Below are 24,740 nucleotides of genomic sequence, written 5' to 3' on the forward strand. Positions count from 1 at the left end.
CTTTAATCATTACAAAAAATCATTTAAAAAAAGGAATCACTCAGGGGCACAGACCTAACAGTTCTGTGTGTATTTGACAGATTCATTTCCATCAAACTGATTCACACTGAACCCTGTGAATGCAGACCCTGCAGTACTTAGAGTATCTGTAGATTCCACATAAAGGAGGCATTTAATGAAGTCTTTACTGCACAAGCTGGCACTGGGCTGATAGGGGCTCTGTATCAATGCAGAACAGAGGTCGACATACAAGGATGCAATGAATGATAGAAAACAAACTGAGCGATTGTGTAGAAGAAAGAGGAACAAGGCCTGTGTTTCGAAAGACGACACCTTGCAACACCGAGCATAAAACGTTCCCTCTGAAGCAGTAGGGAAAGAAAATGAACGCACACATGTAAAGAAAGCTCTTAAAACATGTGGTTAACTTAATCAGATAGTAAACAAGGTCAGACACCAATTAGGGAGAAACAGAAGGAAAACCAGAACAACATCATCGTCCCTGATGTAGCAGGTTTATCAGAGAAACTCAGGAGAGTCTTCTCCAAACACGACATCCCAGTGCACTTCAGACTCAGACACAAACTGGTTCATCACAAACACAAACTGAACAACACAGCTGTGCAGTGCAGCGAGGAGCGCTCAGACCTCTACACTGGAGACACCAAACAGCCACTTCATAAACACATCTAAAGGTCAAAGGTCACTCTCTCAGGATGCCAGTGTTCACATTTTGTAGAGAGAAAACAGATGGTTTGAAAGCGGAGTGAAAGAAACATCCATGTCCACTGTGAACGGCCATCTTTGAAAGGAGGGCGGGGCTTACAACACCAACTGTCTGCCATCTATAATCTAGACGCCTTAACGTCCACGCACATCCTGCGTCATCTGACCTCAGTAAGTCACATGATAGGGTGTGGCTGGGTTTCACAATGAGCTCACCCAACACCTTGGCTGATTGTGACCTACACCTGTTTTCACACCTTGGTTCATGTGATTAGGTGGAGGATCATCAGGGGGTCCAGGACCCTCTTAGAGACACTTAAAATCTGGGAAAGAACAATTATCACTGCCTCACTATTTCATCCAGCTGTCATAAACCCACATGTGCTATTTACACATGTATTCCTAATGTCCTAATGTGCCTGAAGTCTCAAAGTCTGTCTGTGAGCTGCATCTGACGTTTGCAATAAATCTCTGCATTTTTCATTGATAACAATAAACTTGTTGGTAACACCACAAGGGCTTTCATTTCAGCTCGTTTCAGATCCTTCTGTCTCGGTCCCAAAAAGGTTGATTCTGTTCATCTGGATGTTTTCAGTGGGAGAAACGTTTCGTCATCATCAGGTGACGTCTTCAGTCTCAGCTGACTGCAGGTTTCTTATAAACAGGACATTTGCACAATGACTGAAACCACTGAAGGAACAATGGGCTGTGAGGTCGTGACCATTGATCAACAACCACTGATCAATGGCCATGAGTCCCATTAAATAAATAAATAAATAAATACAATTTTATTTATATAGCACCTCCTATCTAGACAGAGTCACAAAGTGCTGCACATAAGATAACAAATAATAAAAGGCATAACAGACAATATAAAACAGGCAAAAATTAATCAAAAGCAGTTTTAAAAAGGTGAGTTTTCAGTTGTTTTTAAAAACAACTACTGAGTCCACAGTTTTACAGGTTTGGGGGAGAGAGTCCAAGAACGTAGCTCTGTCACCCTTAGTGCTCATCTTAGTCTTTTTTTATAGCAAGTAAGCCCTGATCAGATGACCTCAGGGACCTGCTGGGGACATCGGGCTGCAGCAGATCAGTGATCATTCACAGAGAGCTGGGGAATGGCTGCAATCACAGCATTGTAAGATGGTGACAGATGGACCCTTAGGCCCCTCCTCCATTCAGAGATGGTCTTTCCCTTTTCACGTAAATGGCCTCCTTGACTCCGCCCTCAAACCAGCGTTCCTCCCTGTCCAGGATGTTACATCCTCATCATTGAAACAGAGTCCACTGGCCTGTAGGTGTGAATAGACTGCAGAGTCCTGGCCTGACGAGGTGGCTCTTCTGTGTTGTGCCATCCTCTTACCCAGAGGTTGTTTGGTTTCCCCGATGTATAAATCCAGCCCATTGTTCCTTCAGTGCTGCTGGTTTCAGTCATTATGCAGATGTCCTGTTTGTAAGGTTGGAAACCTGCAGTCAGCTGAGACTGAAGACGTCACCTGATGATGATGAAACGTTTCTCCCACTGAAAACGTCCAGATGAAGAGAATATAAACTTTCTGGGATTTCCTTGCCTGGATGATTGAGCATGCATCGGGACTCTGTCTCTGTCCCTTTTTCTGCTGTTCTCAAACAGCTTGAGCCGTGACTGTCAGTTTTAGTGAATGTGATTCGCTTAACCCTCAGGTTTCTCCACGATGCCGCTGCGCCTCTATTTTTTTTTTAAAGAGGTTTTGAAGAGATCATAGGTCGGCTGACTTTCTCCATTATCAACATCGGTCTGTCTTTGAATGTGGTTCCTGCGAATTTTAAACATGCAAATATGCAACCTTTGATTAAAAAACATGATCTTAAACTGATGTCAAAAACAAAAAACAGGGCTCCTCTGCAAGCTGCAACTTCTTTGAAAGATATTTAGAGAAAACAGTTTCTGCTCAGTTAAACTGTTTCATTGAAGAGCATGATATCCAATATATTTGTCTATTTCTTTCTCATGTTCAGCACTTTGTGTCACCTGTGACTGATTTAAAGTGCTTTACAAATAAAGTTACATAAATGTTTTGTGTGCAGCATAATTATTAATAGTTACACTATTTCAAAGTATGTTTACAGCCCACAAGCAGATTTTCCATATTAATATGACAGTCTAAAAATCTACTACAGCACTATAAATAGAACTGGGGCCTTTTTTAATTTTAGAAAATAAATATGTCAATAAAATAATTTTACTAATCCATTTTCTTAATGAATTTAATATCTAAACATTTAATTGCTGCATTTAAAAAGTCATCTAAGAACCTGTGGCATCAGGTAAGTTCTACAGAACGGATGTCAGAGCCAGAACAAGCTGTTTGCTCAGCACAGCGCAGAAATAAAGCTACAAATTGATAAACAAAGCATAATCAATTACTCTTAATAGAAATAATAACAAGAAAGATTTAAAATGACAGAGTTTTACATGGTTAACTGTCTACAGGGTAATTCAAATATTTACATTGGGATAAAAAATCAGGATGGTGGAATCAGCAAAACGATTACGTTATCTCTAAAGCCTCAGGAGTATTTGAACATGGTGCATATTTTATTAGTTACTTTGGTAATAATGCTTCGATTACATATTGATATTTAGTGTGAACTGACCTTAAATGTATGCAAAAGCATCAGGAAGGACGACGCTGGCGATGAGAATGTCAATAATGACCACAACAGTGTTTATTTAGTGCATGGTGCTTTTTACATGTTTTTGTGTGATGACCATGTGAGGGTTACATCTAAGAAAACATACATAGAAAATAAGATGTGGACTGCTGACACAGAGGAGGAGGAGTACCGTGATCATAATGATACAGTGAGAACAACAAACACTGGAGAGGATCTTAAAGGGCATCTTGTAACTAAAAGTCCGGCGTTTGAAGATAAAGTGCAAAGTGTGCACTGGTGCTAAAACGCCTAAAGTCACGCTGAAATGTTCTTTAAACTGTAAAAATATTGACTGTATTTCATTAATTTGATGCCGGACATTTTAAGGTAAACTACAACTCACTGGATGATACAAATGAATGAGAGCTGTAGAAAGGACATTTATGTCGTTGAACCGTGACGTGTTCAGGGTGAACTGGGGTCCCAGTTATAAAGGCTAAGGCTAGGTTTGCAACAAAACCCCTTTTCTAGTTGTGTTAGTATACCCACTTTATTGTTCGTTGTCATTTGTTGTCATTTTATGTTCGAGGTAAACAAAAATCATGTTCTTTTTCAAAAAGTGGCCCCAAACGTCTGAGTGGCAGTGTGACTGTGTTTCTGCTTCCAGTGGGCGGTGTGTACAGGCGTGGTCGGCTTTGTCCTCCAGGAAGTACACATGTCATAATCATGCTGTTCAAATATTATTGCAGACATATGGAAGTTAGACAGTGTGAGAAGAATTCATCATCACTGCTGATTCTGTTCTTTCATCTCGTTTCTTTTTGTTGCTTCATTACATGCCGACTTTCTTCTCTCTGTGTTTTTCCCCTTACTGGTGTAATGTCACCACATTCATCCCCTTTCTGTTGTTCCATTATAATAAGCTGATAATCTGTATTGTGTTGTTCTTTGAAATATAACAGAAAATTATCCCAATTTACCGTATTATTAGGTGTCAGATATGTCAACCATTCCTATCATTTTAATGTGATGCAATAGATTTTATATAATAAAGTCTAAATATACAGACGCTGAAGTTTTGCTCTTCTCTTTACCGACTTCAATATTTCACAGATGTCTTTAAAGCAGCGCTAAGTGTACACACTGCCCACTGTGAGGAAAATTAGAAAAGTAATGCAGAAACTATAACGATGTGGGGAACGTTGTCAATATAAAATCATATCTAAAGCACAAAACGCACAAAGGTGGAAATAAATAAAAGTCATGTCAGTGCACTACGATCTCTGTGGTCCTGATGAAGCCCTGTTTTGGTAACACGAGCACAAAAACACAACTAAACAATCAAAAGGTGTCACTGAACAAATGCCAGAACTTTGTCAGATGAAAGGATTAATTCCCGCACGTTAGTTTGATACAATCAATCTTTTCCTATACACAAATTGAAAAAATATTATTTTTACGTCGAGAGGGAAAATAAAATATTTACTGTACAAGAAATGACACCAAACTTGCACTAAAATTTGAGAGGGATCCTGCGAGTCCCAAAGTGTACAATCCCAAGTGACATCACCCACAATCCCTTTGTCAATGCTGCTCGGATACATTGTTACAAAATACTTGATTTTCAAGTTACTGGTAACCAATTCTGATGGTAAGAAAAGCTGTAGAAAAATAAATTACCAATATATCAAGAGTAAAAGACCAAATGCCCTTGATTTTTTCTTAAAATCTCCACACAAATTGGAGAGGAAGAAATCCACAAATGCTATTCTTTAATTTCTTTTTCATATTTAAAAAAAGATGATTTTTCATCCATAACTCCAGCAGCTGCTCTTTTGGCAGTAAATGGAACAAGAGGGGGATTGTGGGGAATACTGGCAGGGTTCTTGGGAATTTTCTGGTGACTCTGTCTCCTTCAGGCCAAACTTCACACTCGTGGAGTCAAGTTCATTTGTCATTGTTGAAGCTAGTTCGCTCTGATGAGGTCTGGTGGTTCCCGTTGATGGTTGCTGGGTGCGCTGAGGTAAAATGGTGTGATGGAGATACGAGGAGGAATGGGGTGGAGTGGGGGGTAGCTGAGAGGGCCGAAGTTTGATTGAGGAAAGATGACAGAAAGTAAAGAAAGAATAAAAGAATATTTAGTGGCGTTTACCATGAAAATATCTGCATTTTTGATCACAAGACAGTCAGCTATCTGAGCACAAAGGAAAAGGCCCCAACACCAAAAAAGAAAATGAAGCAAGAAATATTACATCGAAAATGAGAATTTTAATATATACGTAATGTAATTTGAATTGTATAACACGACATTAGTCTTAAAGAGCTTTTTTTAACCATACATGTAAACAATCAAAATTTTATTTGATTGTTATTTCTGTCGTCTGCTGAACTTTAGATTCATTTATTTTTAATAGTTTATTTAAAATACTTTATAATTCATTTTTATTGGCCATTATAATAAAACATTTTTTTATGGAAAAAGAATAATAATGTGTTTTTATTGTACAATTCATCAAAAAGTGGTGAAACTGACCATCAAACATTTACAGTTCATATAGTGTCATATATACACACACATTACTGGGATACTGAGCAAGGATCATGTGATTGAGGCCATTCATTGACTCCACATTGGCAGCAAACACACTGGCTGAAAGTGTTTAATGTGCTCGTACATGACGCAGCTCTTTGTGGAAGCTGTTACCATAGATTCACCCAGCCTCTGTTTCTTTACATTAGCTCTGTCTGCGGAGCTTCACTCCAGTAATGCTACTGAAAATCTGTCTCTGTTGGTTTTTTATTCTCTGGAACTTGAAACAAAGTGTTTTACAAAACTATGATTATTGTTCCTTTTACCACTTTGGTAGCTTTAGTTGGCATCGTGCCTTCCTGATCTTCCTGTGAGACAGCACTGAGGGCTTCAACAATCTGCAGCCCTCCCAGCCCACCCAGCCCTGATCACATGTTCAGACAAACTGGGAGGTAGGCTGGGCCGTTTACATACCAGCCTGCCAACCAGCTCAACAGCATCAGATTCCCAGCCTGGACCCTTTAACATCACATATCCAAGGCAACAATTAAAGCCACATGGGCCCTAACACCTTACACTGTGGAAGTACCATGTTTCACTTTCATGCAAACACCGGAGATACTTCTGCAGGTTTTCATTTAATTACTGATCTGTGTCCTTCATAAACATCTCCATGTTTCCATGACTCGGTTCAGTCGGTTTCTATCATTACTTATCACGGTCCTCTTGTGTTTAAAACACAGTTTGGTGATGTAGTTCGTCTCCATCGTAGCTTTTACTGTAAATAAGTTTCTTTTGGTGGCTGTTATTGTAAACAGTGACTGCCGTTTCTTAATTATTTATGCTGGTTAGTGGTTAGGAGGTTTGAGTTTAAGTCTGAATTCTTGGTTAAGTTTAAACTTTTTCAACATCTTCTTTTATCCTCGTCACAATTATAATTATACTCAATATGATCTTCACAAGTGATTTTCAGTCTGACCAGTGGATACTTGGTGGGGGACAGATGAAATCCAGATGTATCACTTGCCTTCCACAGGATCAGTCCCGTCTTACTCTGGGGTGATCTCCGTCTCCTGATGCACGACCACTTTGGTGACAGACATATCTGGGTGCTGCTCCTTTGCCTCTTTAATGGCCTGGGCCAAAGCCTACAGAGTAAACACCACACTCCTAAATGACCTGCACGACACGCACTGTTGTGACGAACATGACTTTCATGTAGCATATATTTACTGGACATACTGCTCTGTGGGGCAAGCTAGGCCTGCACATAATCCCAGGGTCACTTATGTGGTACATTTCCTGTAAATCAGCGTATGAGCTAACACACAGACCTTTAAGGAAAACATGATTTAGTGTGAACAACGAAGCAGTGAGAAATGCTCCATAATGAATTTGAATTTACCTTGTCATGATCTATTTCTGTGTCCCCAGTGATGACAATTCTCTTTTCAATGCGAGTCTCAGAGATCCCTCCTTTCACCGTCTGTAACAGAGATGTGACACAAGCTTTAAAAATCTAAATCCTCCCTCTGTCTTTATTTCTCCTCTGAACAGAATTGGCGTTCGCTGGAAAATCCTGAGTGAAATGACAGTGACAGTGACTCCTCTTAAATCCAGGACCAAATGACCTCACACCACATTCACCAGCGTGAGGCCAGAAGACGCCACTTACTGAGTGGAAACTTCTACAGATACAGTCACAGGCAGTTCATTTCAACATTAGCAGGTAACAGTATAAGAGTATGCTTGTGAAAGTTTTTTGTATATGGAAACAGTATATCAAACATATCAGTATGTCAGCTGAATGAAGCAGATGTAGGAGAGTATGTCTTTCACATAAGAATTGAACTAACTGTTTCTGATGGAGACTGTGTGAGATCTCAGAGGCTCGGAGCAGAAGTCTGATGGCCGGGAGGAGCACAGAGTTATGTAGTGACTGTTCCAACAGCTGATCACAAAATGTACCTGACTGAATCATCTGAAGTTATGTGCCAGTTATCTTTACCCTGAAACACTGCAAACTGATGATCTGACTGTAACAAAGTCATTTTGTTGCCTATATTAGATCAGTAGCATTCATGAGTTTGAGTTGTGCTCTGTTACATGAAAATCCTAAAAGATAACTATGTAAAAAACATGGTATCATCTGAGAGTGTTGTTGTTGGGAGAGACGAGGATGCAAACAGTCACATCTGATTTAATAAAGTACACCCACACTGAAAATGTCTGTCACTCAAACACAGCCTGTGTTTCAAGACAGCTGGATTAAGTTAGAGGTGGACCGATCCGATATTACGTATCGTATCGGTCTGATACTGACCTAAATTACTGGATCGGATATCAGAGAGAAATAAAAGATGTAATCCGATCCATTAAATATCAAAAAAGCACCTCACAAAACCTGTGACACGGCGTAACTCGGCTCATAACCTCAGCACGTCGGAGCAGTGTGCTCACGTGATAGAGCGGCTGTGGCGTGCGAGACCTCTCGGCGCTCTGGTTGAGCATTTGTAGCCTCGCTACCAAACCGGCATTTCATCTCTGAGGAAGTGATCCCAGAGAGAAGTAAAGCAAGCGTGTAAGTTCATCTCTGAATGTTTGTAAAGCATACATACAGCATGCTACTTCAATTATGAAACTGATCAATGATCAGCTGATCGTCTCTCTTCTTTGTTTTTGGCCCACTTTGCGCCAGAAAGAGGAAACCAGCGGCTGAACAACAGCAGCACGTTTAAGCTTAAACTGTTGTTAGAATTTATTTAAGATTACTTTCTACACCAGGATCTTTTTCTACGCAGCTGACGGCTGTAACTGTGCAGGGGCGGATCTAGCAAAGTTTAACCAGGGGGGCCGATAGGGCATGAACAGGGAAAGGGGGGCACAGAGACATACTTTTCTTTCTTATTCTCATTTAAAATGTCGAGCTTTTAATAAATAATTATCTGAATCTGACACCCAAAGTTTTAATCTGATGTAAAATGTATAGAAGTCCATTACTGTATATAGTAACTGTTAAGTCTAATATACCCCAGTAAGCTATAGTACTTTTTCCTTTGGGAACCATCTGTGCAGTCTGCAGTTCTGTTGAAGAAAGATGTTGAATCTGTTTAATTATTCTTGAAAAATAATTGATTTCTGTGCATTTTTTTCCACACTGCATCAAATTAAAGTTGATTATGTCGATTAAGCATCATGAGGGCGGGGGGTGGTTCCCTATTTATTTATTTATTTATTTGCTGGGAGTTTGCAGCCCTATTAGTTAGGTTGTTTAATATTTATGCTAAGTACTCTTTAAAATACCAGAATAGGGAGGATGGAGCAGGTTTAATTTTATTAGATTGATCAGTTTTGCTGAACTATGAAATATTTTGGGTGCAGTGTATTTTTTACACACAGGTATAACAGAATAGCTTTATTTTTTTTAACTTGAGTATGAATTTATACAAAATGCAGCAAGATATTTATAAAAAACTGTTTTATTGATTAAAAAAACACTATCGGATTCATATCGGTATCGGCAGATATCCAAATTTATCGTTATCAGACATAAAAAAGTGGTATCGTGCCATCTGTAGTTTAAGTGACTAATAGCAGACATTTATCACAACATAGTGATAGTGTACTGATCTCTACTGCCTGAGAAGCTGTTAGTGAAGTGTGCCAGACCTTGGTGATCTGGGTGGTGGTGGTGGTGCTGATGGTCTCAGAAGTAATCGTCTGGGCACTCAGCAGCACTCCCGACTCCCTCTCTGCCACACTGTCCACCGGCTGTGGGAGAGATAACTTTAAGTACCAAACAAGAAATTACTCACACATTTAAACACAGCACATGAACTTCATTATGTCAGAAAAGGGATAAAAGTGTGCAGACCCATAAAGGTTTTACAGACTTTGCGTTGTTAATATATAATAACAGTTAAAAGTGAAATGTGTACTTTTGCTATTCTAATAAAGGTTATTATTAACTTGAAGCTACAAATCGTTGCTCTTTTCTGTGGGACTTGGACATCTACCAGCTGAAAATGGCATTGATTAGATTTGTGTCGTTCCAGTGTCCACAGTGCACATCCAGGTGAAAACCAAGAACGCTCTGCTAAAGCCTCCAGTGTTTACAGTAGCAATGTGGCTTTAAGAAATGCAAACTGGTAAAGCATTTGAAACTGAACCACCAAAGCAAGATGGGCCATCCCAACAATATAAGCAACAATGTAACAGTGAGTGGTATGAAAACTCTGACGTATCACCAACTTCTTGCAAAACTGAACAAACAGCACTTAACAGTACAAATGATTAATCACCCGAAGCATACTACAAGCAAAGACATGGGATGTTGATCCATGGCTAACTCAGTCACATGAGCTCAACCTAAAAAAGACAAAACTGCAGGCAGTGAGATCCACAAAGAAGCAGCAACTGAGGCTGGTTCAGTTCTGGCCTGGCAGAGCATCTCAAGGAGGAAATGCAGCGTCTGATGAGGTTCTTGGGTTCTAGACTTCAGTCATTGAATACAAAGTATTTCCAGGGAAATGTAAAGTCATGTTAGTTTGTATATTGGAGGACAGAGTATCTATAGTACTATAGTAGAAATCGCTTTAAGCCCCCTCAATTTTAAACATTTATGTTAAAGTAATTTATGTTGGATTTTCTGTAATCAACACAGGCTCAGATACACACAGACACCCCCACTAATATTCGGTTAGATGTCCCTCAGCTCTCTAGGTGAAGCAGAGAAATTGATAATTATATTCCAGGAGAGAAGCGTGCTGCGCCAGAGTCAGTCTGAAGAAAGTTAAATAACAGTGTCTGAGAGGGAAACCAGACAAGTGTTCACAACAGTCACAACAGCGGGAAAATAAATAACAGACGCTCAGGCTGTAATGAGGGGGGGTGCTGAATACTGCAAATCCATTCCTGGAAACTGGACCAATCACAGGACACGATCGAGAGCTGACATAAAAACAAAACCGAATTAAGAATATATTATACAGCGTCAACATAAGCTAGAAAATGTGGTTTGGTAACAGTATCAAGGACTGAACCTTACAGTTTCACTGCTATGCAGGTTTGATCTGATCAGCTGTTTTGAATCCCAGCCCTGTGTTTAACAGATGACCCACCTAATTATTAATATTGACAAATTAGCAGGTCATGCTAGTGCTGTAGAATCAAATCTGCCACTAAACGTAGAGTTGGCATTATTTTGCATTTCAGTTATTGCATGCTTTTGTGTTTTTGTGTGAGATATAGGCCACACCATGTGGGAGTGGAGATTCCACTCTAGCCCAGCTATTTGGAGTCGCGTACAGGACTAGTAAAGGGGTCTTGGAGACTCCAGTGAGGGAAAAGTATATTTTAAAAGAAAGTAGTTTTCACCTGGCCTGGATGGTTTTGCTGTTAAAATAATTACATTTTACCAGACAGAGGATTCGTTTTAAATAGATTTACGTGGATTTGTTGTGATAATAGACTGGATTGGAAACTGCTGGTTTGCTGGACCTGTGGATAACAGGAGGGGGGAAAGCCTACTCTGTAATTAGGAGGTGACCATCCAGGCGTGGAGAGGAAGAGCTCGAGTGTTGTATTCCCAGAATCTGCTGTGGAAACACTCCGTATTGACCCAAGGCCTATGAAGGTGGGTGAAAAGCCTTTCCCAGGAAGACTGCTTGTTCTTCTGCGTGACCACCTTTTTCTGCTTGTACCAGGCTAATAACTGTGACTGTGGTGGGCCTTTGATTCCAGGCCAGAACGTCAGCCCACCAGTCTGCTTCCAAACACCTTATTTAATTCTTGTATTAAGGCCATTATGTTGACCACTCCTTAATACTAGGGCCAAAACTTTCGGCCAGGCTTATGAAAACCAGACAGTGTGTAGTAGCATTGCATACAAAGTTAAAAAAAAAAGGCTATACTTTGTGTTTAATGTGAGAAAATAATTCGTAAAATGCATGTTTTTGTAAGGGGGAAATGTCTCAAATTCACCTCACCTGAGCTGACTCGTATGTGATGGTCTTGGTTTCAGTGTGAACTAAGGGTATGTCCTTGTAGGCTGCAGTTCCTCTTACAGAATTGGTAACATCTGAGATGGTGATTGTCTGGGTCTTTAGCACAGGAGACTGCAGAAAGCAGATAAACAGCAATAAACTCTCAGGGTTTTACAAAGACAACAGTGTGGCACTGTAGCTGCTGCACAACGCAAGGGAAAGAAATCCAAACCCTGTTTGTCCCAGACACACATTTACACACACAGAAAATATCCTGCTGGATTTCTTACTAAACTATGAATTGATCCTTAAATCCCACTTCACTGAGGAGACTGGTAATGTAACTGTTGTACTGGGAAATGCATTCATGAAAACCAGCATGTTTAAAATCTATATCTGACTTACAACATGTCTAACAGGGAACTCTAATGATTTTAACTGAATCTACCAAAGCCTTTTTTATTCGAGATAAATGTGCGTGGGTATGAGTGTGACAAAGTGTGGCGCTGAGCGCACCTTAATGCTAGACAAATAATCTGTTATAATAGAAATATGATCTTTCTGCATGATTCCACAACTTGCTGTATGTATGTAATGAAACTTTTAATTGTATAACACTAAAATGTTTTAGACACTAAAAGTAAAGTAAGTATAACTTGAAAATATAGTTTGTGTCATTATAATTTGTCACTGTTGAGCTGCACAGTTCACTCATCATGTTCCTGTGTTTTGGGCAACGGTCTATAATTAACTATGTCTCCTTTCTCATGCCGTCACCCAGTTCTGTCATGACTCTGATCCAATCACAGTCAGCCTTCAGGTCCTCAAATGTGCATGTTAACCATGTATTAGGCCATAATATATTTCATGTTGCAGAATTGTCTCTGCCCATTGCACAAAAACCAGCTTAAAAAAATAATTAGCAGCTGCAGGCAAATAATGAAGTGTGCAACTACAAAGGACGAAGTATTCCAAATGGCATCCAAATGTTTGCACAAAACAATTCATTTGGTAGAAAATAAAAATCAAACCACAATGTCTGCAGTGCTCTGCCTTCAAACACCGTGCACAACTTATTCTTGAAACACACATCAATAACAGAGCAGACGGGTGTTTCCTAAACTGCAAAAATGTAGGAGTGAAGACCTGCAGCTGGAAACGCCCAGTGTTTGTGGAAATGATGAGACACTGCATTTCAATATATTAATGCAGTTCTGTTATTCCTTGCAAGCGTCCACTACAACCATTTGTCTGTCTTTAGTTGGTTCCCTCCTCAGTAGGTTTATGACTATAAAAATGCTGGTGATTGTCTGCTTTAAAGATCAACGTTCTCCCCAGTTTCATTAGTATTCCTTCAAATGTTCCACCGGCTGAAAGGGAACCAAAACAAACGCTGATAGTTTCACAGCCATACAGACCTCAGCCACATCCTCTAGCTTTTCATGGAGGACTCTGAAGATCACCCCGGCATGTTCTAGGTCTGCGTCACATTCCCCTCTGTTAGGCATTCCCAGAAAACCACCAACAATGATCTATGGGGCTTCATGAGCTGCCAAAACCACATCAACTAGCTCCTTTGAGCTTTGAGAAGTTTTTCTTTAAGCTCGCTCCAGATGTTTGAGCTCCTTCAGTTTTTCCTCAGCACCGTACGGCAGAGGAAAACAGCTTCGGTTGCTTGTATTGATAGTTTCACACATTCCATATCAGAGCCTATGATCCGTATACAGGACACCTCCATTATGGTGCTCTGCACAGCATGCTAATGCTAAGGTAGCCAAAACCCAGAATCATGTTTAAGCCGAGTGATGCTGACCCCAGACCAGCAGCCAGACCCTGTTAAATCATCAATTATGAGAGAATGTGTTTCAGGTCATTTTACAGAGAAACACAAAAGTAATGCAACAAGCAGGACAATGATTACTTTCTCCTGGGAGCAATTAAGTAACATTTTGCATTACTTGTTCTGTGTCATGATGACTTTTTTGAGTAATGAACCTACACGGATCACAACACAGAGGAGCACACAGCATGTAGTTAACGTGCATGACTGTAATTTCTTTCATACGCTGCTCAGTGATGGTGCTGACTCAACGCGGAGACGATGAGAACCTCGTGAGAGCGAATAAGAAATCAAATTGATAAGTGATGGAATCAGAATCGCTAAATTCTTGTCAATTGCCATCTACATAAGTGTGACACGAGATTAATAATGCCAATTCTAAAAACATCGAGTAAAATATAAAAGCAGAATGCAATGATTAGCAAATCTCATGAACACGTTTTATTCACAGAACACAGAAATCACACCAAATGTTTACACAGAGAAAATGTTCTCTGTTAACAGATAGCTGTGTCCACATTGACATGAAATCAGTTTGAGCTTAGTCTGTGACGCTGTACTTTCATTATCATGAGTGCCTGAAAATCCCCACAAATCATTGTTTAAGAAGCACCTGAGGGAACATGAGGCAGATAAACAGCCTGTTTGTTACCAGTCACATGACTGAGTATAAAAAGGCAGGCAGGCAGTTTCCCAGAAGTAAAGACAGGCAGGGGGCACCAGTCTGCAAAAAACTGCATTTACAAGCTGCAAAACAATTGTTTGTCAAATAAACAACTGTGAAAGCTGCAAATTTCTCATAATAGCATCAACAGGTTCTAGAGAAATCCGTGTGCACAATGCACAAGCCTGGAAATCCATGTTGGATAAGCGAGAGCTTTCTGCCTAAGTCAGCACTGCATTAACAACAGGCTTGACTCTGTCATGGAAATCAGTGCAAAGACTCGGGAACGGCTCACGGTGCCGTCCACACCTGCAGTGTCACTTTATATGTGAACATCATCCTGAATCTGGGCCAAATGTCACATGGACTGAGGCAAAGTGGAAATCTGTTCTGAGGTCAGAAACATCTGATTTGTTTTCTTTTTGGCAAACATGGACGTCACTTCACCTGGACTAAAGAGGAGAGGCATCATTCAGCTGGTTTCCGCTGATGTATGGCGATACATTACTGACTATGAATTTGGCAACTTGCACATCTGGAATGGATCCATCAGTGCTGAAATACAAGGTTTAGACCAACATAGTAACTAAGAAAACAGTGTGAAACCAGGTAAAGCATCTATTACAACAGGTTGAGTCTAGAATTCTTACCAATTCAAGATATTTGGAAAAACATTAAAAATTAAAAATATGAAACTGAAGATTCAGAATAATTGAAAATCCAGAATTCTGTATACAATAGTCCTCTAACAAAAGTCTAACAACTCGTCTTTAATTCAGGATGAGCTGGTTCTTCTTTCTTTAAACATTTGATCTATTGTTGAATTAAATAATGATTTCAGAAATCATTGCATTCTTTTTTATTTTAACGGCGTGCTTAAGACATAGAAGTGTTGTGTCTGCGAGGATAGGTACATTTGTCTGTTCTCAGTTAGATTAGAAAAGAGCTGTATAGCCTGTGTGTTCACCATGACACAAGTATAGAGTCTGAAGACGATTCAAAGTGTGGCATTTACACTCTATAGAATAGATCTTTATTGTCACTGTTACAAGAACAACGAAACAGTTTGTCAGCGTGTCGATTTTTACATTAGAAAGAGAAACGTTAAAGAGCTGCAGGTGCATGCTCTCAGAGGAGCTCTCAGTGCAAGGGAAACCAGTCGCGTCGGCTGAAATCAGAATAATAGTGAGAAAATTAAGACCAGCTAAAGAAACAATTCTGACAAACAGAAACACAGTGGTGGGAACAGCACACCCACAGGAAAAACACCAGTGGCAGATGACCAGTTTCTTTTTCGTGGAAAACCTCCTTCACTGCTTCCAATGAGGAAAGTTACATTTATTTGCACTTAAAATCCAAGATAATGTGAGCGTGCGCACACCTACCAATGGTTGTGTATATTTGCTCAGCATACACAGTCACATATTATAGTCAAAGCAACAGGGCGGCTCCTCCTTACAGACAACAAAGCCAGAATAAGAGAGTTCAGGCTTTGTTGTCCGTGTTTGGTACGGACACCTTGTGTTCTTACGACATTCGTTTTAAAACAGCCTGATAACCAGTTGAATTGGCCAAATTTCCAAACTGGGCACATTTTCATCTGAAGAAACAACAACTCGGTTTATTGCCGAATTTCAACTACTGGACATGTTTCAGAGGTCTTTCTGTTGATTTGCATGATTTAGATTTTAAAAACAGACAAACAGGATTGAAGTCAACTCCTCCAAGATTTGACACTAAGAGAAAAAGACAAACTTAGTTGACAAACGAATTATTTGGAAAAAATATATTTTTAAATGTAATATGAGAAACATATTTTCTAATTATATTCTTTATCAAAAAAGCAATCGCAAAGACTATTTGCCAAATTTGGTACCTGTAAAGAACCTTTAAACGACTTTCCTGTAATTATCTGATAACAACAACGATGAAGATAATCGTACTGATCACTCAAAGTGATTTACATGTACACGATTGTTCATAAGCTTTATAACACCCCAATGTTTGCAGTTATTTATTGCAATTCAAGCCGTTCGTTCCTGTCAGAGGTTAAAAAAAGGTAAGGTTACCCAAAACTGTAATAATGTACATTTATAATTATACAAAAAGGCCTTTGTCAGGGAACAACATGGGTTAACAGTTTAAAGCTGTTCTGCAGCAGTGGAGGTTGATCAAGCCTTGAAAGATGGTGCTGCTGACTCCTACAGCTGTTCCAACGTTTCTGGATTACTTACAGCCCCCTCTGTCTGGATAGAGGCAGTGTTGGAGCACACTGTGGTGCCATACCCTCGTGAGCATCAGCTGAACAGTACTGCACTGCAGAAAGTAGAGTGATGCTACAGAAATGGTGAGAAAAAGCCGATTAACGATAGAAGAGAGACAGACCATCATAACACTTATAAATGTAGGTCTGTGCTACAGAGAGACCGTGAAGAAAGTCACAGTGTCAGTGAGCACAGTTTCCTTCACCATCAAAGGCTCAGAAACAGGAAGAGGTCTGGTCCCAAAGACACGACTGAATCAGAGGACAAGTTAACAGCTGTGTGATGGCGGCTCACAGGACAACAGCTTCAAGCAGCTTAATGGTGGCCGCAGTGAGCAAGTCTCAGTTTCTACTGTGAAGACTTCGAGGTGCAGGTTTGACAGGACGAGCTGCAGCAAGAAAGCCAGACGTCAGAATAAGACAAGAGGCTTGTCTGGGCCATGAAACACCACCGTTGGGCTACTGAAGACTGGAAGAAGCTTTTATGGACTAATGAATCAAAATGTGAAATCTTGGGTTCATCACCCAGGATCTGTGTACGCCGTGGAGTAGGTGAAAGGACGGGTCCACAGTGTGTGGCATCAACTGTCAAACATGGAGGAGGAAGTGTGATAGTTGTGCCAGAACTACCTCAGGAACAAAGAACAAGATGGTGAGCTTGAAAACATGGAGTGTCCAGCACAGTCTCCAGACTTAAACCCCATCGAGCTGGTTTGGGATGAACTGGACAGAAGAGTGAAAGCAAAGCAGCTACAAGGTCCACGTTTATGGGAACTTCTGCTACAGATATGGGAGAAGATTAGATTTCTGCTGTAGCCAGAAGCCACGGCTGTGTTCAGCTGTTATATCTGCAAAGGAGGCGACTCTGATGAGTCAAAGGGTAGAACACACTTTGGTCTATAAACTGATTCCATGATTTCTGATTTAACTCCAACTGCTTTTTTGTACCATGCTTTCATTTCCGAGTGCAACGAGACATTTGGGGTGAAAAATTGAGGTGTTCTAAAACTGTTGAGCGGTAGTGTAAGTCACCTCACCATTTGAACAGGCACTATCTCCAACGTCGTCAGTGCTTTTTACTACAGCAGATTAGCAAGTGTCGTGGGCTGTGAGCACACAGTTGTGTCTTTAAAGGGATTCAAACAAACCCTGAAAGGTAAAGAGGCATCAGTCAGTCTTCATCTGTGCTGTCTAACTCAAAGACCCGACTAGTTACAGCACCAGGCACAGGAAAACAAATGTACACACTCAGTTACTTATAATACCTCTACATTATTTGGATTTTGCAAGATATTAATGCCAGTCACTCAAATAGGCCTCGATTCTATCAGTCTGACATGTTTCCAGCACACGTATGACACTCGGTATAAAACGAAATCATTAAATAAAAACTTTAGGAGAACCAGTAACAGCACACAACAAGCAAACGGAAACCATTAAGGAGCAAACTGAAGAGCACTGATCACCTCAGCATTCAAAGCTGCATCAAGATCATCCACCCTAATACACACACACACACACACACACACGCACACCACACACACACACACACGCACACACACACCACCACACACACACGACACACACACACACCAGACACACACGCGACACACACACAGACACACGCAGACACACCCACACACACACACACGCACACCAACACACACACACGCACACCACACACCACAGACACACACCACACACAGACACACACGCAGACACACACCGACACACGCCCGACCACACACACACACACACACGCACACACACACACACACACACACGCACACACACACACAGCACACAGCCCACACACACCACACACACACACAGACACACACACACACACACACACACACACAGACACACACACACACAGACACACACGCAGACACACACACAGACACACGCAGACACACACACACACACACACACACACACACACACACACACACACACACACACACACACACACACAGACACACAGACACACACACACACACAGACACACACGCAGACACACACACAGACACACGCAGACACACACACACACACACACACACAGACACACACACAGACACACGCAGACACACACACACACGCACACACACACACACGCACACACACACACACAGACACACACGCAGACACACACACAGACACACACACACACAGACACACACGCCAGCACACACACACACACACACACCACACACGCACACACACACACAGACACACAGACACACACACACACACAGACACACACGCAGACACACGCAGACACACACACACACACACACACACACACACACACACACACAGACACACAGACACACACACACACGCACACACACACACACACGCACACACAGACACACACACACACACACACACACACACACACACACAGACACACACACACACACAGACACACACGCAGACACACACACAGACACACGCAGACACACACACACACACACAGACACACACACAGACACACACAGACACACACACAGACACACACAGCCACACACACACAGACACACAGACACACAGACACACACACAGACACACACACACCGACACACCACACAGACACACACGCACACACACGCACACACACACACACACACCACAGCCACACACACAGACACAGACACCAGGACCCACACACACAGACACCACCACACACACACACACACACAGACACACACACACCCACACACAGACACACACACACCCAGACACACACGCAGACACACACACGACACGCACACACACGCACACACACACACACAGACACAGACACACACACACACACTCACACACACAGACACACACACACACACACCACACAGACACACACACGACACACACACACACCACACAGACACACACACACAGACACACACACACACACACACACACCACACCAGACACACACACACACACACACACACACACACACACACACACACAGACAGACACACACACAGACACACACACACACACACACACACACACACACACACACACCCACAGACACAGACCACACACACAGACACACACAGACAGACACACACACACACAGACACACACACACACACACACACACAGACACACACACAGACACACACACAGACACACACACACACACACACACACAGACAACACACAGACACAGACACACACACACAGACAGACACACACACCAAACACACACACCCACACAGACACACACACAGACACACCACACAGACACACACACAGACACACACACACCACACACACACACACACACCACACAGACACACACACACCACACACACACACACACAGACACACACACACACAGACACACAGACACACACACACACACACAAGACACACACACAGACACAACACCCACACACACACACACACACACAGACACACACACACACAGACCACAGACACACACACAGACACACACACCACAGACACACACACACACACACACACACACACACACACACACACACACACACACACACTTCGACACAAAGAATGCGAGGTAAAGCCACAGCCTCCAAATTAGAGCTCACTCCAACATCCACAGCAAAAAGGTCAGTTTCACACAGGCTCATCTCAGTATCATTATCCACGTCTGATTTAAAGATTAATGGGTCAGGACATTAACCTTTTGCCTGAAACATGCAGGTTTTATAGAAAGAGCATCATTTAAGAAATTACACATGCATTAGTCATGTCTGTCTGGAAACAGTCCACCACCATCCTTCTAAGAAAGACCCTGAAAAGGCCGAGCGAGCATAAAGTGCCTCGTGTCCACGATGTTCACCAAATGCTACACAGACTAGCTTTTCTTTATCAGTCCTTCAATTGTAGTTTATTTGGGTCTCTTTGGGGAATATTGAGGATAGAGCAGAAAGTAAACATCCCTCGAATCAAGCAGTCTTTAGATAATCGAGGGACCGTGCAGGATGAATGCTGAGGAGCTTTTAAATAAAGGCTAACCACAGCATAGTCAGGGCCATCACCAGCAGACCAGAGAGAAAGAAGGACGTCCTGGAGTGCTTAAGCCTGGTTGGGTTTGTTACCAAACTTCCCCTCTCATGTGGCTCATTAACAACCACCTTTAGAGTGTGACTGTGAGCTTGTTCCTCCTCTTCTTCCTCCTCTTCTTCACCATCATCAACCCACTCCACTTCACTGTTCTCCTCATCTTCTTCCAGCAGCCAGTCACGTCTGTACCCCCCTGGCTCTGGGGACAAACTACATGCTCTTACCTTTTGTCCAAACAGAGTGTGCCTCCCTCGCTGTGCTCAGCAGCAGGCCAAGAGAGACAGATAACAATGAACAGACATGTGAAATACAGTCGACTGACAGAGGGAAGGATCATAGAGGAAGAGGAAATGGATGAAGGTACACAGATTCATGTCTGAAAACACTAAGCTTTCAGGGTGTCTTTATTATTGAGTATGTGAAGGGCACTCATGTGTTAATCTGCTCTTAGGAAACCCAATCAAGTGCTTGGATTTAAAAACATTAAAAACATCAGCACGAGAGCCTCTGAGTCCTGCTTTTTCAGAGGGATCTGCCTTCTGATTATTGTGGATTTGAAGAACAGTATAACCTGCATTGCCAAAAGTATTCACTCACCCCAATCACTGAATTCAGGTGTTCAAGTCGATACCGTGGCCATAGGTGTATAACATCGAGCACCTAGGCATATTCTTATATAGCACTTTTCTCCTGGAGTGCTCAAAGAGCTCTGTACAACATGTCACATTCACCCAAACACACTCTGTACACAGTGCTTTCTAACTACACTCACACACATTCAGCAACTTGGGGTTAGTATCTTGCCCAAGGACACTTGACACGCAGACTGGAGGAGCCAGGGCTCGAACCACCAACCTTCCGATCAGTAGGTGACCTGCTCTACCTCCTGAGCTACAGCCACCCCTGTGTACTGCTTCTACACAACTGTGCGCAACAATGGGTCTCTCTCAGGAGCTTAGTGAATCCCAGCGTGGGCCCTGATAGGATCCCACCTCAGTAAGAAGTCCAGTCATGAAATCACTTCTACGTATTCCAGAGTCTCCTTTACTGGTATTATAACAAAGTGGGAAGGACAGCAATTCAGCCACAAAGTGGTAGGTCACATGGTGGCAACATGACTACACACCAGTGCACAAAGCAAGGTCCATAAAAACATGGACGAGCGAGTTTGGTGTGGAAGAGCTTGACACATAGAACACCTTTGGGATAAATGACCTTCTCATCCAACCTCACAAAGGTGCTTCTGGAAGAACGAGAATTCCCACAAACACAATAAGAACAGCCCTTTATACTCACTGTACATGGACACCGGAATTATGGGTAATTATAACAGTAAAGGCTGAACTAACATCATCATAAACCCTATGGATGAATAATTGAATAATTTGTGTGTGAAGGCAGATGAATGAACACTTTTGGCAATATGGTGGATTTCATGGATTCACACTCATGAAACTGCAACTTTCCGGTAATTAAATGGGATTTTTAACAAGTTCAGTTAAACGAGTAACTTAACATCAGGCAGCTACATGTTAAATAATCCAAATCTATGAGTAATTATAGATTTGTCCATCCCTGTGAATGTGTACACACAGCACTGGAGTGGAAGAGCTGACCGCTGCAGTGCCTTTAGTGAAGGCGAATCTCTGTGTCACGAGTCTGAAGAGAACGTTAGAGAACTCATTCCAGGTGAAATACACCGAGTCAGTAAATTTAAAAAATCATCACAATCCTTCATTGGTGAGTAAGAGCCAGTCACCAAAAGATGCAACGGCGTAAAAAAAGATCACAGGCTGGGGAGTCTGCACGGGGACAGAGCGGGGTCCATCATCGTGGGCTTTAGAGATCTTTGAGATGATGAGAAGGCTATTTTTATTTTTTCATACACTACGTCATAACTCAGCAAAGCACTAATGTGAAATTTAACAATTTAGCCTGAGGCTTTCAGCAAATATATATATATTTTAAAAATAAAATAAAAAGTGCTGCTATGGCTAGATTTTCAGTAAAATATAATTTCTGAGATAAAAACTGTATCTTCACATTGTGGGTAGAAGAGAAGCCAGAGGGGAATATCGTAACTTTGCTGGCCTCCTCTCTGACCTTCAGTTTATAAACTCACAGGGAAGGATGATGGAAGCTCTTGGGAAGAGGATGGCGTAGCTGGGATTAGCCCAGACGCTACAGAGGAAAGGGAGATGAGAGAGATACAGGAAACAAAGAGTGAACAAGGGAACGATGCAGGGTGGAGGAATAAGGATGACGAGGGGTGGGGGAACAGTCCTCTTGGCACCGTTGGCCTTCAGCTTGTTTTCTTGGATTTTGTAACTGTTATGAGAGTCAGTGGACATGCGCAGATTAACTGAGCCATGCGGCTGGCAGGTCAAGCAAGGTCGCAAAGCTTGAAGCAGCTACACAAAGAGAGGACGAGACAAAGCGCCAAACTAAGTGCTGATGAACAGAGCTGAACCAAAGATGTTGTTTCATTGAAACAGCACTGGTTCTAGTGGAGGCATGCACACCCATGCAACACCTCTTATTTGTTCATATCAGAGAACAAACCTGGACGAGGTCTTGGATAGAGTTATCCATGCCACGTGGGCTAATTTACCAGAAGCACCAAACCCCTAAGAAGGCCCAGTAATAAAGGCACCGCGTACAGGACGGTGGTTCCCAGCTTCTGTCACACATTTCATTACATAGAACTGTCCAAAATACAGACGTCCTGCTATGATTCGTAAAACAGTGGATCAAGCAGAAACCTTCACATAACAGTCATGTAATTGTCTAATGTTACTGTGTAATTGTAACGAGCAAATTCTGCAGTGTGTGAAGAAAGCTGCATCAACTCTTTCTACACTACCGTCCCTGATTACAACAGCTACAAGCAGCAAAATGATCTGGCAGCTGTGCAAGCATGAACAATAAGATGACCACACACTGTTTGTGCTGCACGCACTGGCTGCTGGTCAACTCTGCTGCTCCACTCCACCTTTGTTGTCCCAGTTACACAGCTGCACAACCATTTATCATTTATTTATTTATCATGTGTGATTGATTTCTTCTGGAGTTTCCCTTCTCTGAGCTCACACAGATGCCTTGCTGGTACCCATGCTGTGCATAAAGCTCTGTAGTACTGTGCAAAGGTCTTGGGGTTTGCTGGTTTGAAGCATAGTGAGCGTGCAGCTGAGCACAAGCCGGGGGAGCTGGCTGACCAATGCTCGTGATATTCTTTGCTCATAAACGCTGCAGAGTGCTGGCCTGCTGCAGCGCGGCCACAAAGCACCAGACTACACACCGCCTCTCACTGGGTATGGAAGCGCAGCTGTGGAGATGCTGTCCTGCATAAGCATGCCATCGTCACAGGAAAGGAAGTGTCTGTGCCTGTGGTCACAGTCGGGCTGAAGCAGTGGAATAACATGGTGAGAGCCAACAGCGCCACCTAGTGGAGGATCAGTGCATGAATTTGGAATCTTTCACATTCTGATTGGTTAAAAACATATTTTATATTTCTGATCAGAGGCGAGACGTAGCAGAGTACAAATACATACGTAGAGTTTTCAGCTATCTTTACTGGTTGTTTTTACTCCTTACAGCTGAACTGAAATATCTCTACTTTGTACTTCTGACATTTTCGGATTTCAGACATTTCAACAGAGTTATTGTTTCCTGTCACTCCACCTTAAATCACTGCAAATAACTGATTGGAGTCTAAAAGGAAGAAATATTTAACTCTTCACAGACAATCCATTATTGTATCATCATCAGAGTGTGGGGATGAACAAAAGTATTTTACCAGCACAATATAATCTGCAGTATGATCATTGCTTTAACAATGTAACAGATAGCTTTAAGATGGCCTTAAGATGTTTATGCATACTGTTATCATATTAACCTTGTATTCCAGATGCAGTTATAACTATTTTATACACATTGCATATCTGTGCTTATTTTGAGTTGATGTTCGGCTCATTAAGGGTCTTAAGCTTCACTGGCATGACTGTCCAGGTGATACATGCTGAGGGAAACTAGAA

The 24,740-nt window shown here is 41.9% G+C and overlaps 1 protein-coding gene across 3 annotated transcripts in view; it reads right to left on the minus strand.

Moving 5' to 3' along the window:
• Window positions 1–3,977: 3,977 nt before the first annotated feature.
• epb41a (erythrocyte membrane protein band 4.1a) overlaps window positions 3,978–24,740 on the minus strand; it is a 55,086-nt gene continuing 34,323 nt past the window's right edge. Inside the window, exons 18-22 of one of the 3 annotated variants that reach the window (XM_040014532.1) lie at window positions 11,881–12,009; window positions 9,563–9,664; window positions 7,299–7,379; window positions 6,921–7,041; window positions 3,978–5,438 (exon numbers count right to left, since the gene is read on the minus strand). In XM_040014532.1, coding sequence (XP_039870466.1) covers window positions 6,943–7,041; window positions 7,299–7,379; window positions 9,563–9,664; window positions 11,881–12,009 — 411 coding nt within the window. In that variant the 3' untranslated portion in view covers window positions 3,978–5,438; window positions 6,921–6,942. Of the gene's footprint in view, window positions 5,439–6,920; window positions 7,042–7,298; window positions 7,380–9,562; window positions 9,665–11,880; window positions 12,010–20,134; window positions 20,961–24,740 lie in introns of those variants that run through there. The other 2 variants (XM_040014534.1, XM_040014533.1) reach the window with 2 other exon arrangements.

The sequence above is a fragment of the Simochromis diagramma genome, unplaced genomic scaffold, assembly GCF_900408965.1.
Source record: "Simochromis diagramma unplaced genomic scaffold, fSimDia1.1 OVJJ01000251.1, whole genome shotgun sequence".
NCBI lineage: Eukaryota > Metazoa > Chordata > Actinopteri > Cichliformes > Cichlidae > Simochromis > Simochromis diagramma.